Below are 12,639 nucleotides of genomic sequence, written 5' to 3' on the forward strand. Positions count from 1 at the left end.
GCTGTGTTCCATAGGAGCGTGATCGTTTAGATCTGTTTATCTTTTTAGCTCTTGAGAGAGAAAAACCAAGCATCCACTTTTTGGGGAAGAGAAGGGGGGATCGAAAAAAGGCTTAGGTCAGCAGACTGTGCACTGTGTCACTTTGTATTGGGCTTAAGAATTTGGGATGTGGAAGAATGAACACTTTCCATCTGGGCCAGAGAGCGATGTCTGTTAGGGTTCAGTTTTCTATGGTTTTTGAGCTTTCCATATGATCTCATCACTGGAGGAGGAAAGTGTATTCTCCCATAAGAATAATCTTATCCGTATGATTCATTACTACTGTGGGGTTTTTTTTTGTGTGAGGCTTTTGAGTGCCAGACCTCCCCCCTGACTCTTCCACCCCAAATAAAAAACAACCACCCTGTCTTTGGCTTTATATGGTATTGCTGTAGGTGGACTTAGCTAGAATAATGGCTGGCTTTAACAATCACAGCCTTACATCTTTGTCTAGAGGAGGACTCCTCCTAACGTATATTTATCCAGCTATTTGTCAAGCTTTGTTTTGGGAAGAGAGCTTGTACTCTTTGTTTCCTGACGTTTGGTAAGCACTGTTTTGCACAAGTCTTCCCTTTTCTGTGTTTTCCTTTTTCTACATATAATTTCATATACTTGGTTTGGGAAGTTTACTTGGGAACAGGCAATTTCTTAGTTTTTCTTAGTTAATATTTAGATTGTCACTTTATTTCCCCAGCCCACTCCCCTAATAAGCTGGCAATCAGTTCTTTGAGCTGCTGTGTGTTTTGGCAGGAGCATTTGAAGCTGGAGATAGATCCCTTCACTCATTCTTCTGCATTCCCTACTGAGCTCTTGTGTTGGGAAGGTGCAGGCTAATCCAAGTATAATACTTTCTGGAGCTATTACACCAGTACAGCACACCAGAAAAAGGAAAATTTGTAGATGGGCAAGTAAACCCTGTAGGATGCTTTTGCGGGCCTAATGACATGGCAAGGAGATGAAGAACCTTTTCCTTTTCTCTTGCCATGTGACTGTAGACAATTTGTTTATTTCCCACTAGTGCTGAAGTGTCCATTAAAAGGCATTTGTGGTCAGACCAAAGTGATCGTGGTGCAGTGAATGAAGTAAGTCATCTTCTAGTGTCTTACAGACAGTTCCTGCCATCTGAGGGACATGTGTATTGCAGAAAACCCTCTGGACTGTGAAGAGCTCATGTATAAATACTGAGATCATTGAAGACCTGTCTCCTGTTAGAAGTACAGCAGGGAAGTGTAATAAGCTTGAAGAGCAATAAATGTGATAAATGACCTTGTTCTGATTCACTTGGCTCTTGCTGCTTTGAACTGAAGTTTAAGCTCATATATAGTAGAGGAACACAAAGAGCACTGGCTCAGGTTCGAGTAACAGTCTGTATGTTAAACTCGGCATTTTTGCTAGGAAAAGGTAGATCATGGAAAGAAAACTAAACCTTGTTTTTCATTAGATCTGTCAAAGACAGTCATGAGCTAACAGCAGGGATTTCTGATTTGGTGTAGCCCTTTCAGGTTAGTGGGGTTCCAGTATGCATCTTATTTTTGAAAAGGGAAATGTTTTTTGAGATTTAGGGTGTCTAATTGCTGTAATATGTTATATTCAAATATTAAACTATCAAATGGTCACTGAAGAGCAGACCTAAAGATTCTTCTTTACTAAAGCTCCTGCCTCCATGCTTTTCTTCAAAACAAAAAGCCATCACTTGAGAGTGCAGAACAAACTTTTTACTAAGAGAAAGAAAGAAATAGAATTAATCTCCTCTACATCCAGTAATGTGCAATTATTGAAGCCTGGAAAAAGGCTAGCACACTGTGGTGGTTTAATTTGTTTCTGGTAGTGATAGTTTCATTTTTCCATCTTACTGCTGCAGTGTGATAAACAGAGTGATGGGTGGTGGGAACTAGTGGCAGGAGGGGAGTAAGGCCTTCAAATTGGTACCTGGATATGAAAATTATAGTCTTGGAACATAAAAATTTTAGTTACAGGATTTGTGTAAAATGAAGGCAGAAAGCTTATTGTATAATGATTGAATAGGTCAACTGGAAATTGTTTGTATTTGTCATTTTTTAAAGTATATGAATCATCTTGTATCTTTATATGGTTAAGAATAATCCCCTGCTATTAAGAAAATTCTTTTATTTTAAATGAAGCATGAAATATTTGAGATCTAGACTTGTATAATATTTCCAGTTATAAGGCATAGCATGAGAAGTGGAACTAAAAATAGTTTTAACGGTTGTTAGAGAAAAGCTAGAAATTCTGCTCAAGGTCATCTTACTTGTGCTTATGAATTGTGCCATTTGAATACCGAGTAGTTCTAAAATGAGTAGGTGTTTATTCTTGTTAAATAAAATCATGTCAAACCAGAGCTTTTATAAAAACTTAGCCTTGTGGAAGGACTGTGGCTGGGCAAAAAGAGTAAGAACACTCTGAATAAGAATGTCTCAACTTGATGGTCTGTCCTGTTAATTAAGTCTTCTGATCGCTGTACCATTACTCAATCACTCTTTGATTCTACCTTCATTGTAGTTGGAACATATTAGCTTATACTCATAGTTTCAATTTTTAATAGAATCGAAATGATTTTTTTTTTTTTAATCTCTCTGACACATGATTGAGATGAAGTTATTTTTTGGCCAGAACCCTGCAAACCACGTGGCTCTGCTTCCAAATGAGTATCTAGGTCCTGTCAGTGATGGTTTACCAGGCCCCAGAGTGAGCCAGATTCAAAGGTAGCAGCAATTCGTGTCAGGTTCAGAAATTTTACAGAAGTTTCCTGTAATACTGTTACTCATTTTAGAAAAAAAAACACTTCTGTTTGTTCTGTACCTTGTGAGCAGTACAGAATGTTTCTAGGTTTGAACTTTAAGATAGTTCTGTGCCAAAATAGTCTAAAAGTAAAGAAATGCAGTAGGTTCTCTCATTGTCCTCCTCTCTTACTTACCTTTTAATGGGGTTGTGAAACACCTGAAATTTGTAACTAATTTTGTTTTCTTGGCAGCTATTTTTTCGTCTCGGATCAGATGTGGTCCTTTCGGTCTAAATTCTAAACTATAAAATGAACTACGCTTAGAAATGAAGCATTGTATAGGTGTATATTATAATTTTACTCTCCCTATATTGAACTAATTTCTGGCTATGGAAAGGGTGGTCTGATTCGAGGTTGTTAGCCCATAACAGTCTAGTTGTTGAACACGTGCGTTTCAAAAATTAAGAATATATTTCCTCGTCTGATCTCGAATCTCTTGCATGCATATGAGACACGATCTCAGTTTTCTCTCTTCCCCCCTAGTCTTGAAAAGCATCCCAATTGTTGAGCGCTTTTCTAATTGTTCGAGTGCTATGGAAAGCGTGACAGAAATTGATGCTCTGGTTTCTCAAAAACGTCAGTATTGAAAGTTAACAAAACAGCTGGATACTGACTTTTCTTGTGCTGGGGGACGGAAATAAGATATTGGGAAATACAGCACGATCTTTTAGAGAAACTCCAACAAAAAACCCCCAAACCTCCCAAAACCAACCCACAAAAAACCCCAAGAAAGCCTGTGGGGGAGTCATCTTCTCCCTCCTTCATAAAACATGAAGAAATATTTCATTACTTTCCTTTGGTAACTTTTGAAGAATGCGTGTCTCTTCGGCCGTCTCAGTTTTCCACATGGCAGACTGCATTCCTTGCACGCCAGGCATCATGTGCTTCCTATAATGTTGGATGTGCTGGAGTGGTATGTTCAGAGAATTTCACTTACTGATAAGAAATCATTCCTTTCTATTTTTATTTCCTGTCTGCATCTGGACATTTCCCGTAAAGACAACTTGCATAGTGTCGCCCTCTCTTCTCCTAATAAATAGTGTGTTTATGGTATGTTCTGCTTTCTTGCCTTTCTAATACGATGACATTAGTGACATGCTCCCTTTTAACTTTAGGCTGTGCCTTAGCTTCCAGGTGACTGCCATAATCAGGATTAGCTGCAGATGAAATTGTGGTTTTCAGTAATCAATAGAACCTTTTCTCAGTGAGAAAATGTTACATCTAGGTGTCAACTGTTGTAAAATATGTCAAAGCCAAAAAGCATTTCGTTTATGGGCAGGTGAATTTTTTGTGCTGAACTATATCGCGTGTGTGTGTTCTTCTAAATATGCTAAAAGGAGCAAATGCCTTCCAGTCCTTATCTCTTGTTGGAAAATGTAAACTGTATTATGCGACTGCAACTCCAGAATCTTTGTTCTCCAGTCTTTGTGGAAAACTTTATATATGGTTATAACGTTTAATTCAGCTTCACGGTTGGTGGTGAGGAGAAAGGGCAGGGCTGGGGGAAACGTGCAGTGGGAAAAAGTGCAAAAAAACCACCCCCAGAAGCCCCCCAAAAAAGGAAAAAAAAAAAACCAAAACAAAAAACACCAAAACCAAGCCAAAAAGTAAATTTTTTCTTGATCTTTCATTAGTGGTGAGGCCTGTTTGTCTTGACCACAGCTTTTCAGAATGAACACCTTGAAGCAGAAGTCAAAGTGCTGGTGGTTTTGCATTTGGAAAGGTGGATGTTTCAGCAGGTTGCAAGGAGTGTTTTAAACCTTTAAAATGATAATTTTTCATAAGTAATTTTATATTCAACTCTAAAAACTTGTATTGTTACAGTGAACAGAGTATCTGCCAAGCACGAGCTGCTGTAATGGTCTACGACGATGCCAATAAAAAATGGGTACCGGCTGGTGGATCGACTGGATTCAGCAGAGTTCATATATATCATCACACAGGCAACAACACATTCAGAGTAGTGGGCAGGAAGATTCAGGATCATCAGGTAAGCAAATATCTGGAAATTTGGAATAGGAATCAAGATATTTTCATTATTGTTTTTAGTATTAAGACATGGGTCTTCAATAAAGTTAGGGGAACTGTAAATTATAAATTTACTTTTATTTTGAATGGGAGTAGCTTTTCCCCCATAAACAAAGAACTTCATAGATGTCCAAGGTGATATTCCTTGTGTTCTCTTAAGGGGGTTAAAGATCTAGTCTTTTTGTTTGAGGAAAAACTTCTGTATCTATTTCCCTCTCTCCCAGCATTTCATAAAATTCTTTTGGTCTGTTCTTGGTCATTTGTCACACCCAAAGCATAGACTGATAATGTCCTGTGTGATTTGTCAGTAAACGCTTTTTCCAAGAATAAATGATCTTTGTGCATTCATCTGAGAACAAATCTTTTTCTTTTTTCTTCCCTCCCTTTATTCAGTGGAAAAAGGTGAGAGGATCTGTTTGTCCAAGTGGCTTCCTCTTAGCAAATGGCTTGTAATAAATGGTTGTCCTACTAGTTAGAATTGATCACTTTTAGTGTAAGCTCTAATAATATTGCAAAGTGATACCTTGTGATGTGTAGTAGAAGTCTGCATAACTGCTACTGAAGCCACATCAAGCAAAGGGGCACAGCAGCCACAGAAAGTGATAACTTGGTTAAGAAACATAATTCTAACAAGTTAATGGAAAACTTGGGCTTCTGACATCCAAATGCATATTCACACCAAGTAGTCTGCTGGTAAAGGTCAGAACTGTTGATGCTACTAAATTGCTGTTATGAAACATCTCTGCATCTTTTGAAATAAAAACACATAGGCTACAAAAGTTGGTGCAGAATATCTCATCAGTCCCCTCATATTCTCATCACTGATTTCGTATGGCATTGGGATTAAAACCAAAATGGCTTTGTGCTTCAACATTGTCATTTTGTGGATTGTGGGACTGGAATTAACCCACATGGTTAGGGAATAAAATCTACATGAAGCTGAAACTTGTGATGAAATAACAATTTTAAACATAAGCAATTTTTTTTTTTTTTTATGATTATAGGTGGTAATAAATTGTGCCATTCCGAAAGGGCTGAAGTACAATCAGGCTACACAGACCTTCCACCAGTGGCGTGATGCTAGGCAGGTGTATGGTCTAAATTTTGGCAGCAAAGAAGATGCCAACGTCTTCGCAAGTGCCATGATGCATGCCTTAGAAGTATTAAATTCACAGGAAGCTGGTAAGAATCTTTAACTTTTCTTTTTTTTTTTTTTTTGAAGATCGTTCAAATACAGAGATGGAAAAGAATCAAATGTTTATGCTTAAAAGTCAATAAGTCTTTTTTTCTAATCGTGATTCAGCCTCTAGCCATTTTAATTATTTGGGTGTTTTCTCTGCCTAATTGCTGCTCCTTGATAGTCATTCTCAACTTGACTGCTGTCTGTGTAAATGCAATTCCTAACGAGAAAAACCTGGTTTTTTGTTCTCTGTTACATACAAAAACTTGTTGACTTTAAGGAAACACAACCAAAACACCCAACCAACAAATGTGTAGCTCTTAATCAGGCTACTTTTCAGGATTTCTACATATATAAGACATCCGGTGTTCTTAGTGTGCTGTTGTGGTTTAACCCCAGCCACCAGCTAGAACCACGCAGCCACTCGCTTGCTCCCCCACAGTGGAAGAGTAAAAGTGAAAAAAACACAAAAAAACAAAGCTTGTGGTTTAAGATAAAGACCCCACACTGGAAGAGTAAAAGTGAAAAAAACCCGAAAAAACAAAGCTTGTGGTTTAAGATAAAGATGGTTTATAGGTAGAGCAAAAGCCACACACATAAGCAAAGCGAAACAAGGAATTAATTCCCTGCTTCCCATGGGCAGGTGGGTGTTCGGCCATTGCCAGGAAAAGAGGGCTCAATCACGAGTAATGGTTATTTGGGAAGACAAAGACCATCACTCCCAACATCCTCCCATTCCTCCTCCTCCTCCTCCTCCCAGCTGAAGATCGTTCAAATACAGAGATGGAAAAGAATCAAATGTTTATGCTTAAAAGTCAATAAGTCTTTTTTTCTAATCGTGATTCAGCCTCTAGCCATTTTAATTATTTGGGTGTTTTCTCTGCCTAATTGCTGCTCCTTGATAGTCATTCTCAACTTGACTGCTGTCTGTGTAAATGCAATTCCTAACGAGAAAAACCTGGTTTTTTGTTCTCTGTTACATACAAAAACTTGTTGACTTTAAGGAAACACAACCAAAACACCCAACCAACAAATGTGTAGCTCTTAATCAGGCTACTTTTCAGGATTTCTACATATATAAGACATCCGGTGTTCTTAGTGTGCTGTTGTGGTTTAACCCCAGCCAGCAGCTAGAACCATGCAGCCACTCGCTCCCCCACACTGGAAGAGTAAAAGTGAAAAAAACCCGAAAAAACAAAGCTTGTGGTTTAAGATAAAGATGGTTTATAGGTAGAGCAAAAGCCACACACATAAGCAAAGCGAAACAAGGAATTCATTCCCTGCTTCCCATGGGCAGGTGGGTGTTCGGCCATTGCCAGGAAAATAGGGCTCAATCACGAGTAATGGTTATTTGGGAAGACAAAGACCATCACTCCCAACATCCTCCCATTCCTCCTCCTCCTCCTCCTCCCAGCTTTATATGCTGAATGTGACATCCCATGGTATGGAACAGCCTTTTGGTCAGTTGTTTTCACTTGTACCAGCCGTGTCCCCTCCCAGGTTCTCATGCCCCCAGCCCATCACTGGTAGGGCCACGTGAGGAGCAGAAAAGGCCTTGACTCTGTAAGCCCTGCTCAGCAATAACTGAAACATCCCCGTGTTACTGACACTGTTTCCAGCACAAATCCAAAACATAGCCCCATACAAGCTGCTAAGAAGAAAATGAGCTCTACCTCAGCCAAATCAAGCACATGTTATATTGGTATTATTCATTCTTGTTGAGTACTAGTTTATTGTGAAAATGTTAGGTTTTTTCCCTCTGAACTTTGGAATTTGGGTCATCCTCTTTAGCATTTCTTAACGTACAGAATTTTTTAGCTTGGAGAACTTGGAATCCTAGGGTACCATTCAGATGAACACATAATTTAGACAACATATTTATCGTCTCATTTGTTTGAAGAGCAGGATGACATAGAGGGTTTAAAGCATTGATGGAAAACTTTGTGCCTGTAATATATTCTAGACGGGCTCTACAGCAAATTGATCAGTGTAACTCTGGGACACACACAGAGGGAGTTTCTGTTTTGAAAGAGTTCAAGAGACTTTTGTGTTCTTGTAACCAAATAGAGTTCTTTTGTCCTCATTAAACTTTAAAGATTACCCGTGTAACAAGAGAGAGCGCTTCTGTGCCAGGTTTACTTTCTCTTGTGTAGAGGAGAGGCTGTAGATAACCTTACTAGTGCTGTCTCAACTACAGCAAAAAGACTTTATTAAGCTGCTTTTCATTCTAATAGTTGTTTCAAGACTTAGCTTTTGCAAGCAATCTAGACCAAGAAGGATGATAAATTCTGCAGTGCTTACGCTGTTACACAGCATATGAGGCCAAAATATAGAGGGTAGTTAGAGGTATAAGGTTCCTTTTTGCCAGCTAAAATGATGCAGTTGTGTATCCCATTCTCGTACCTCCCAGTTGGGTATTTTCTCTTCTAAATCCCTCAGCTCCCCTTTCCCGAAGTGTTACTTGATTGTAAATATTTCATGCCTTCTGACTGTTTATCATCGATCTCCCAGCCAACGTTTGGGATCATATGAAGTGTTGGTTTCTACTCATTTGATGTACTGTTTTATGGTAATCAAAATGGGTTTTATGTTTCCTGTTACCTGTACTTGAAGGGTTTGGGACAACACGTCTCAAACAAGTGTGTACACATATACATTTTTCATCATTTAATATAACTCCTTCTCCTACACTAAAACTGAGCTAATAGAGAGGCTGAAATGACGGGCATGACAGTGCTCATTTTTTAATAGGTCAGTGTGTCTGGTTTTTCATTTCACAAATTATTGTAATTTGTCTAATGACTAGTTCTCTTGATGTTTTATGCAAAGTATATGTGGGCAAATAACTATGTTGTTATATTCTTCAGTAGTAGAAATGTTATTGAACTGAGAAGCCACTTCTGTTTATAAAGACTTGTTATTTTGACTTGGACAAAACTAAAGTTGTTTTTAGGGGCTTCCTTGAATGTTACTTTAATGATACAAAATGTCATTCAAACAATAGCCTAGAATCAATGTAATTCCACAGGAGCAAACGACTAAATGGCAATAAATCAACAACTAAATGAAGCAAACAACTAAATGAAAATAAAATCTTTCTGTTGCATCACCTCAGTAATTTCTGAAATGATGGGGGTTGAGGAAGGGAGCTGAGCTTTGCAATTAGCCTAGAAATCATTATACTTAGAATTCAGTCCTTTGCTTATCCCAAATGGTGAATTCTTCCAAATTGTTCTGCCGTTAGTCTCTTCGTTGATTTCCGAAGCGGCCCTTCAGGCTGAGGGCTGCTTTGTTCATTTTAATATCAGTTAATCCCCGATGACTGGGAGGTTGTTTTGTTTTCAGATGGATTCTTGTGTTGATCATGAAATCAGAGTTGAGTATGACTGTAATAACATGTCCTGGTTGCTGGCTACAGTGCTCTAGTCTACTTAATTTGTTCTTAACAACTTTGAGGTGTAGGCCTGAGAAGGACACGAATTAAACTACATAATTATGTTTGATAGTGGCTGGTTGTAACCTCTAAGTTTTCTGAATTGTGAGATAGTTGCTTTGTTTCTTTTTCCTGTGATTTCACTTGGTAGTAGTAGGTACAAGTCAAAATGCGTTAATTAGCTGCCTAATGATGGACACCAAATCACAGGAGGAGATAACTGTTCTTCTGTCACTTCTGTTGGCCAAGAAGGACTGTGGCTGTTTGAGGTTAGCTGTCACCTATTTAACAGACATACACGTGCTTTACCTTTCATCGAGACGAAATGAAAAAAAAAAAGCTTAACATTATCGGCATCGCTTCAGCAGATGTCTGAAGATGAATGTCTGAAAAAGCCTGTTTTATGGTAATCAAAATGGGTTTTATGTTGTTTCCTGTTACCTGTACTTGAAGGGTTTGGGACAACACGTCTCAAACAAGTGTGTACACATATACATTTTTCATCATTTAATATAACTCCTTCTCCTACACTAAAACTGAGCTAATAGAGAGGCTGAAATGACGGGCATGACAGTGCTCATTTTTTAATAGGTCAGTGTGTCTGGTTTTTCATTTCACAAATTATTGTAATTTGTCTAATGACTAGTTCTCTTGATGTTTTATGCAAAGTATATGTGGGCAAATAACTATGTTGTTATATTCTTCAGTAGTAGAAATGTTATTGAACTGAGAAGCCACTTCTGTTTATAAAGACTTGTTATTTTGACTTGGACAAAACTAAAGTTGTTTTTAGGGGCTTCCTTGAATGTTACTTTAATGATACAAAATGTCGTTCAAACAATAGCCTAGATTCAATGTAATTCCACAGGAGCAAACAACTAAATGGCAATAAATCAACAACTAAATGAAGCAAACAACTAAATGAAAATAAAATCTTTCTGTTGCATCACCTCAGTAATTTCTGAAATGATGGGGGTTGAGGAAGGGAGCTGAGCTTTGCAATTAGCCTAGAAATCATTATACTTAGAATTCAGTCCTTTGCTTATCCCAAATGGTGAATTCTTCCAAATTATTCTGCCGTTAGTCTCTTCGTTGATTTCCGAAGCGGCCCTTCAGGCTGAGGGCTGCTTTGTTCATTTTAATATCAGTTAATCCCCGATGACTGGGAGGTTGTTTTGTTTTCGGATGGATTCTTGTGTTGATCATGAAATCAGAGTTGAGTATGACTGTAATAATATGTCCTGGTTGCTGGCTACAGTGCTCTAGTCTACTTAATTTGTTCTTAACAACTTTGAGGTGTAGGCCTGAGAAGGACACGAATTAAACTACATAATTATGTTTGATAGTGGCTGGTTGTAACCTCTAAGTTTTCTGAATTGTGAGATAGTTGCTTTGTTTCTTTTTCCTGTGATTTCACTTGGTGGTAGTAGGTACAAGTCAAAATGTGTTAATTAGCTGCCTAATGATGGACACCATCATCGCAGGAGATAACTGTTCTTCTGTCCCTTCTGTTGGCCAAGAAGGACTGTGGCTGTTTGAGGTTAGCTGTCACCTTTTTAACAGACATACACGTGCTTTACCTTCCATCGAGACAAAATGAAAAAAAAAAAAGCTTAACGTCATCGGCATCGCTTCAGCAGATGTCTGAAGATAAGTAGTTTTGCACTGCTGCTTGTAAAAAAAAATCATAATTATGCCTATAGAATGGCTTTGTAAGCCTGTTACCATTTCCAGACAATGTTCTTAGTGTATCTGTGTGAGATTACTGTCAACAAGTTTTATCAGCTGGGAGGTTTGACAGTGTATTATATACATATTACTTCATTTTTTTTTTTTGACCTGTATCAGTGTAAGAAGAAAAAAAGATCCAGTATCTTTCTGAACACACCTGCTTCAATAATGGCAATAGGATACTAAGTAGCTTGCAGTTTAGAAACAAACTAATTGGATTCTTTGCTCAAAGTTTAAAGCTTCTCTATAGTTGGTATGATTTCCTAAAAGTGCAGCTAGAATTGAATCTTTGGTTTTAATTTCTTTTTTCCTAGTTGCCCCTTGCTCAAAGTTTAAAGCATTTTTTTTTTCTCTACAGTTGGTAAGATTTCCTAAAAGTGCAGCTAGAATTGAATCTTTGGTTTTAATTTCTTTTTTCCTAGCATCTGTTACCCAGAGAAGCTGTGGTTGCCCCATTATATATTATATATTGATAGTTCTGTTTCTTCCAATTTATCTGCTAGACTTTTAAAAATTTCTAGCATATGCAGTCCTAATTGGTAGTTGTATGACACTGCTTTAAAAATTTGTACCTGATGAGGACAACTTGTCTCTTAATAATTGATGTAGATTGCTGTATTTCCTAGTATATCTAAAACAGCTCATAGAATCTCCAACACAATAAAGAAGTCCTATATAGATAACTTCCCATTTACTGTAGAACTACTTACAAATAAAGTTTGATTCTTGCAGTATCCTTATTTTCTGCTGTTTTTTCCCATTTTGGCAATTATCTTTATTAGCTTGGTTATTTTAAGTTGTATCTTGTTCATAAAAGGAAAGCAGTTTTAATGGTAACTGAGCACACTGCTCAGAAATTCATAAAGCTGCAAATGAATTTTAAACTTTGTGCAAGGGTTCTCAGAAATCTAAACGACTTCTGAGGAATATTAAAGATTATTTTATGGACATCCTTTTGGTTTGCAAGTCAGCTGTTACTTATGGCTCTTTCTCATTCTTTAAAGAGGAAAAGATTGTAGTCTCCTTCTTTTGCATATATTTGAAAAATGTCATTGCTCTTGGCTTGCAGTTGGCTCCTCACCTGTTGTATTGCTGGCATAATTTGAGATTGTTTAATTTAGGATCTCCCTCTAGTGGATCTACAGCAGCAGAGGCAAAGAGACAGGGTGTCTGTATCACTGATGGGCTTTTTGTCATTCTAGAGAGTGTAGAATGAAAGTGTTTGAAGTTGGAGTAAAGGCTTTACCAAAACTGGCAATTTTCTTCTAAAAAAGCGGTACAGATTTGTTTCAGGGGACTCTGAACTCATGGCTGCCTTGGCAGTGCAATTGTCTAAAATACAGACAACTATGTGTCTTTTTTTTCCTCTCTGTGGTTTGCAGTATTGATCACGTGATTGTCCTAATTTCTCTTATTTCTCTTATTCTC

The 12,639-nt window shown here is 37.8% G+C and overlaps 1 protein-coding gene across 4 annotated transcripts in view; it reads left to right on the plus strand.

Moving 5' to 3' along the window:
* Positions 1–12,639, plus strand: part of ENAH (enabled homolog (Drosophila)) — a 74,121-nt gene that overhangs the window by 20,154 nt on the left and 41,328 nt on the right. For all 4 annotated transcript variants that reach the window (XM_014950770.1, XM_014950772.1, XM_014950773.1 and 1 more), the window contains exons 2-3: positions 4,664–4,829; positions 5,872–6,049. In XM_014950770.1, the coding sequence (XP_014806256.1) occupies positions 4,664–4,829; positions 5,872–6,049 (344 nt within the window). The remainder of the gene's footprint in view (positions 1–4,663; positions 4,830–5,871; positions 6,050–12,639) is intronic.

The sequence above is a fragment of the Calidris pugnax genome, unplaced genomic scaffold, assembly GCF_001431845.1.
Source record: "Calidris pugnax isolate Ruff unplaced genomic scaffold, ASM143184v1 scaffold24, whole genome shotgun sequence".
Classification (NCBI taxonomy): domain Eukaryota; kingdom Metazoa; phylum Chordata; class Aves; order Charadriiformes; family Scolopacidae; genus Calidris; species Calidris pugnax.